Source organism: Triticum dicoccoides, chromosome 7A (assembly GCF_002162155.2).
Source record: "Triticum dicoccoides isolate Atlit2015 ecotype Zavitan chromosome 7A, WEW_v2.0, whole genome shotgun sequence".
Taxonomy (NCBI): Eukaryota; Viridiplantae; Streptophyta; class Magnoliopsida; order Poales; family Poaceae; genus Triticum; species Triticum dicoccoides.
Genome location: NC_041392.1, coordinates 566,315,030 through 566,321,765, shown reverse-complemented (window position 1 = coordinate 566,321,765; position 6,736 = coordinate 566,315,030). Strand labels below are relative to the sequence as shown.

General features: G+C 46.6%; 1 protein-coding gene across 1 annotated transcript; it reads right to left on the bottom strand.

The window, feature by feature from the left end:
* Positions 1–352: 352 nt before the first annotated feature.
* LOC119331460 (subtilisin-like protease SBT5.3) lies at positions 353–3,574 on the bottom strand. The gene is made up of 8 exons (XM_037604622.1): positions 3,348–3,574; positions 3,169–3,266; positions 2,799–3,072; positions 2,078–2,713; positions 1,739–1,987; positions 1,542–1,659; positions 1,233–1,446; positions 353–1,140 (listed from the first exon to the last, which is right to left on the bottom strand). Exons 1-8 carry the CDS (start codon positions 3,572–3,574, stop codon positions 569–571), a joined length of 2,388 nt encoding a protein of 795 aa, XP_037460519.1. The 3' UTR covers positions 353–568.
* Positions 3,575–6,736: the final 3,162 nt, after the last annotated feature.

Sequence of the window (6,736 nt, the reverse complement as noted above, 5' to 3'; positions counted from 1 at the left end):
ATGAAACTTTTCAGGAAGATTTCTAATATATAGAGGAAGTTATGATAGATGTTCAGGGTTTTCGAAGGACATATAGTAGTGCATTAATTGTCTGGGTGTATTTTAGAACATATTTACGAGGTTTAAATTGCCATCATTCTCACATAAAAGAAATGATGCTTATGATATGATTATGCTGCACAATCAATTCATAATTACTAGTACTGCACTAATTTGGACTCCCGATTCGACCTCAAAGCTTCACCTCCTCTTCTCACCCGAATCGACTGACCCAAATTTAAAATTCAGGCAACTTACATATAGCCCACGCACCCGAGAAATGCTTGTCTAAAAAGGAAAAAATGCGCGAGAAAATCACAAAATTAATAAGATCTCATTTCCCATCATCTCGTTGTTATTCAATCGATGGTTACAAAACTGCCAAAGCTTATATTATCCCCTAACGACCAGATTCACCGCCAATCTAATTCATCCTCTCGCTACGTGCTGCTCACCACCGCCTAATAAAACCCTACGTAATCAATCCCAAACAAAAAATCTCGCGACCTCCTAACCCTGATCCCACCCACTACAGCTTGCGCCTCCTGATGGCGAGAGGAGTCCGCACCCGGTGGTTCCCGGGCCCGTCGGACCAGACAATGGCGCCGAACCCGTACCCTCCGGCGCCCTTGGGCGCCGGCACGAAGGGGACCCTCGCCACGAAGCTCACCTGGAACTCCTTCTCCTCGCCGGCGGCCGCGAACGCCAGCGTGGCCGGCGTCACGTTCACCTGCACCCCCTCCGGCTCCCGGACGACGGCGGCCGTGTACGTGCTCCTCGGCGCGCCCACGTTCCTGACCCTGCGCCGCACCGTCGTCAGGCCGGCGAGGTCCGGCAGCGTGATGGACGGGTAGTTGAGGTCCCGCACGGCGACGGGGGCGGCCGGGCACGCGTAGCGCGTCTCGTTGAACCTGCCCATCGCCGTCGCGTCGTACCCGAGCGCGCAGAAGAAGTTGAGGTAGTCGCGGTACGAGGCGTCGTAGACGAGGCCCGGGTCCAGCGCGCGCGCCGGGAAGACGTGGCCGGAGCCGTAGCTGAAGGGCGTCGCCGGCTGCAGGAAGGGGTTCAGGATCGGCCGCTGCTCCATGTCCAGGTCCGTCGCTGCATGCACCAGGCAAGGCAACAACCCAATGAGTCTGATGCACAGCTCGTCGTGGCGGGCACGCGGCTGTTGATGCGACGTTGGAGCTCACCGGTGGTCATGATGGCCGACTTGATGGCGGCGGGGCTCCAGTCGGGGTGGAGGGTCTTGACGAGGCCGGCGATGCCGGCGACGTGCGGGCACGACATGGACGTGCCGGACTGGATGGTGAAGTCGACGCGGCGCTCGTCCCAGGGCCGGTCCGAGGGCGACGCCATGCCGCTCCACGGCGCGATGATGGCCACTCCCGGCGCGGTCACGTCCGGCTGCCACCCCAGAGAAAGAACTCACATCAAGTTGCTTGCTTGGATACAAAATGAAAAGAGACCGTGCTTATGATCGATGCGCAAAACCAGGCCACCTTTAGGATCTCCGGGTTGAGGACGTTTGGCCCCACCGACGAGAAGGAGGCCATGACCGGCGCCGGCCTCGCGCCGACGATCGTCGTCGCCTTGGAGATGAAACCGGAAGGAGGAGACCTTGACACGAGCACAAATTAATCCACTCAGTAACCCAGCAGAACAACAGCTCGGTAAACCGGATCGAGGAGTGGCTTACGGGGTGGACTTGATGTAGGCCAAGAGCGCGAGCCCGTCGGTGTAGTTGATGTGCAGGGCCGGGAGAACGTGCGCGTCGGCGATGACGTTGCTCCCGCCTTCCTCGTCGTTGACGAGGACCATCCCGACGCCTCCGGCTCGCCGCACGGCCTCGCCCTTCTCCATCCTGCGGACGCCTCCTCTCACGCAGCACACCACGATCTTCCCCGTCACCTTGGCCGCGTCCAGGGAGTCCAGCATGCACACCTGACTGCAGCGCGCAAATGAGCGACCTCTACCTCAAGACAAGGCTGTTGTGATGAACTGATGATGGAGCTCGGACGTCGGTGTGGGTGCTTACGCGTCCTCGACCGTCCTACCGGGGGCGACGGCGTCGGTGGCGATGATCAGGGGGTAGAAGCTTTTAGTGCGGAGCGACGCCTCCGACAGGCTCTGCCCTTCCACCCTGGTGCGGTTGAAGACGAGGTAGCCCGGGAAGGCCCTGTCGGTGGTGCTGGCGGCGACGGTGATCACCCACGGCGCGAGGTTGCTGACGGTGCCGAAGTCCGGGCCGTTGTTGGTGGCGGAGCAGACGACGGTGATGCCGGCCTTGGTGGCGTGGAGCGACCCGATGGCCACCGTGTCCTCGAAGAAGTCCTTCTGCTCGCCGCCCACGGACGCCGTGATGACGTGCACCCCGTCGGCGATGGCGGCCTCGAAGGCGGCCAGGATGTCGGCGTCGAAGCACTCCACGTCGTTCACGGGCGGGTTGAAGCAGACGCGGTACGCCGCCACGCGCGCGCGCGGGGAGCCGCCCCTGGCCGTGCCGTTGCCGTAGCCGAAGGCGGCGGCGCCGTTCACCTGGGAGCCGCCCGCTGTGGCCAGCGTGTGCGAGCCGTGGCCGACGTCGTCCCGCGGCGTGTTCAGCCTGTCGGCGGGCGGGTGGCCCGCCTCCTTCGCGTACCCCTTGTTGAAGTAGCGCGCGCCGATGAGCTTGCTGCATGCGCATACAGAATCAGAACAAGATACCGCAGCTGAAATAATAATCCGTAGACGATGAGGCTACGTACGTACGTACGTACCTGTTGCATTTGAACTTGGGGTCGTGCTCGTTCTGGCAGATCCCCTTCCAGGTGTCCGGGATGGGCCCCATCTCGCCATCGTTGAAGCTCAGGGACTCGGGCCACACGCCGGAGTCGAGGTTCCCGATGATGGTGTCCCCGCCGTACCTGGCCACCTCCCACGCCGACCACTGCGGGACGACGCCGGCCTTCTCGAGCCCCATGAACTCCCACGACCTCGTCGTCTGCATCCTCACGCCGCGGTTCGGGAACACCGACACCACGCCGGGGCGCTCTGAAACACATCGACACGCCGGGATCTGAACTTCTGTCCGGCGCGAATACAACACGACACAAAACATTTACGCATGCAGGAGGACGATTGGCTCACTGGCGATCGCGGCGGCGACGGCGGGCTCGAGGACGGCGGCGAAGCCGTTGATGCTCTTGGTGTAGGAGTAGAAGATGGCGTCGCGCGCCTTCTCCCGGCTGCACGCACGCACGCGTCGATCGGTCAGCCGTGACACACATTTCATGACTGCACAATGCACATGCATGGAGTGCACTTACTCGCCCAGGACGGAGCCGAGGAGGTCGTAGTGCGACTCGGTGGCCAGCGTGGACGCCTCCTCCGCCGAGACGCCGGCGCGATGGGAGTGGGCGCCGAGGTACACGATGTACGACGACGACGGCTTCGTCCCGGCGGCGAGCGCGCAGAGGAGGAAAGAGACCGCGAGTGGGAGGAGAAGCCGGCGTGTGGGCTCAGCGGCCGCTGCCGTGCCGGTCTCCATGGCCATGGGCACGGACGGGAGGGGGTGTCGATCGGTGCGGACAGGAGGCTCGATCGGGGAGGAAGCTGGCTATAAAGGAGGGGAGAGGAGTGGAGGCGGTGTGAGTGAGGGGTTAAGGCGGGAGGACTCTGTCTTACTTGCCGCTCGTAATTCGCGTGGGCGGTTTCGGTTGATCTGCTCCATGGAGGGCGGTTACAGGGGCAACTGCCGCCATTGGTGTGCATGAAAGCACTGTAACCGAACCATATGGAGACTAGTCTGATTGGAAAAAAGAAAGAAAAAAAGGAGGCTAGTCTCTTTTTTTGGCGTGGTAAAACATACTCCTATTTTGCGTAAAAATCAAATATTACAATCCTGATGACATATAAATTCCATTTTAAGTTCGTAGCGCAAGATTTAGCACAAATAGAAACCCGTTAACTCGATAGGTCTTGGACCGAGGAAACAATACAGAACAATACAAACCAGTTAACCGATAACCAGAAGAATAAAAAGGGCAATCACACAAAATTCTAATACTTGCGATAAGTCCGATTTTGCCACATCCAATAAACAAATGAGCGTGCATCCAAATTAAAATTAACTTGCACCAAATTTTGTCTCGGTCAATTTATTTTAGAAGAGCAGTCGACCCTATATGCGACCAAAGAAAAAACCCACCAGATACTTGGGTTTAGTTCAAAACATAACAAAAATTGACTTGATACCTAGTAAGAGAAAAGAAAAAAATGTACAAAAATAAAAAATAAACTTTTTAAGCAAGAAAGAATTAAAGGCATTGGTATTACCCTTTAAGAAGAAAGAAAATAAAAAAAGTTTGCATACAACTTACACATAAATTGTGGATTATGCAAGATTAAACATATAATAATGGAATTTCCACAAAAGAAAGTTTTATAAGAAGGAATGAATTCGTGAAATTGGTATTACCCTTAAAGAAGAAATGAATTACAAAAAAATCAAAACAATGAAGTTTCCTAAGAAAAATGAATTAGTGGCATTAGAATTAGCCTTTAAGAAATAAATCTTGCACACAACTTTGCACTAAAATTACACATTTTTTAGTATCACAAAGAATAAGTATTGAATAGTGTAATTTTCGCACTCTGGTATAACTTACGCACATACTATAGAGTGCTTACGTCTATACTTGAACATCACTTAACAAAACCAAATATTAAAACAAAACAGAAGCCCAATAGATACATAGGCTTGGTTTGATAACATAACCGAAACTGAACGAATACTTAGTAAGACACAACATAAAAATGAAAATAAATGAACAATGATAAAGAAAAACAAAAAGTAAAGTTTTCTCAGGAAGAATGAATTGGTGACATTCCTATTGCCCTTTAAGAAGACAAAAACTAAAAAATAAACAAATATTGACAAAATTTGCACATAATTGACAAACAAATTGCGTCTTCTAACAATATGCAAGAATAAGCATATAATAGTGCAATTCTTGCAAAATATAAGTTTTGTAAGAAGGGTTGCATTAGTGGCATTGATATTACTCTTAAAAAGAAAAATATTATAAAAAATGTAATCAAAGATGAAAAAAGTTGCACACAATTTACACAAAAATAAAATAATTATATATATTTTGGGAAAAGGGAGCTTTGTATGAAAGCATGAATTAGTGGCGTTGGTATTATCCTTAAAAGAAGAAATAAAAATTAATCAAAATCAAAATAATGAGGTTTTCCAAGGAATGAATTAGTGAATTTTGATATTACCTTTAAGAAGAAAGTAAATTAAAATAAATGATAAAAAATTGGCACACAATTTACATGAAGATTGCTCTTTTCAATAATATGCAAGAATAAGCATGTAACAATAGATTTAAAAAATAAAGTTTCGAATGAATTAGTGGAATTGCTATTACCATTAAAGAAGTATTCGAGAAAAAAATTACCATTAAAGAAGAAAGAAAATGAAATAAGAACTAAAACTAAATCTAAAGAATGAATTTTTCTGAGAAAGCATGAATTAGTAGCTTTGTTCTTAACCTTTGAGAAGAAACGAAAATAAATAAAGACTAAAAAAAATCAAAATAATCAAGTTTTCCAAGAAATAATGAATTAGTGACATTGATATTACTCCCTCCGTTCCTTAATATAGGTCTTTTTAGAGATTTCAACAAGTGACTACATACGTAGAAAAATGAGTGAATCTACACTCTAAAATATGTCTATATACATCTGTATGTGGTGTCCATTTGAAATCTCTAAAAACTTATATTTAGGAATGGAGGGAGTACCTTTTAAGAAGAAATAAAATAAATAATGAAAAAATTTGCACACTATATATAAATAAATATTGCTTTAGTATAATATGCCAGAATAAGCATATAATAGTGTCTTTTTAAAAGAAGTTTCCTATGAAGGACTGAATTAGTGAAATTGGTATTAACATCAAATAAGAAATAAAACTAAAAATAAGTCTAAATGATGGATTTTTCTAAGAAATAACGAATTGATGGATTTGCTATTACCCTTTGAGAAAAAAGAAAATGAAATAAGAACTAAAACGAAATCAAAATAATGAAGTTTTCTAAGAAACACTGAATTAGTGACATTGGCATTACCTTTTAAGAAGAAAGAAAATAAAAAGTAGTAAAATAAATACTGACAAAATTAGTACACTATTTACACAAAAAATGTGTTTTTTTATAATATGCAAAAATAAGCATATAATAGTGGAATTTTCTCACAAAAATAATATCATAAGAAGGAATGAATTAGTGGCATTGCTATTTCCACTAAAGAAGAAAGAAAATGAAATGAAAACTAGAACATAATCAAATAATGAAGTTCTCTAAAAGTAATTAATTAGTGGCTTTGATATTACCCTTTAGGAAGAAACAAAATAAAATCTAAAACAAAATAAAAATAATAAGGTTTATTAAGAAAGAATGAATTAGTGACATTAGTATTACCCTTTAAGAAGAAATAAAATGAAAAAAAAAATCTAAAACAAACAATGACAAAATGTACACAAAAAATTCACTTTTTAAAAATATGCAAGGATAAGCATATAATAGTGATTTTTTGCAAAAAGGAAGTTTCGTAAGACGGAATGAATTAGTGGCTTTGATATTGTCCTTAAATAAGAAATAAAATAAATACCAACTAAAATAACATTAAAATAATGAAGTATTATAAG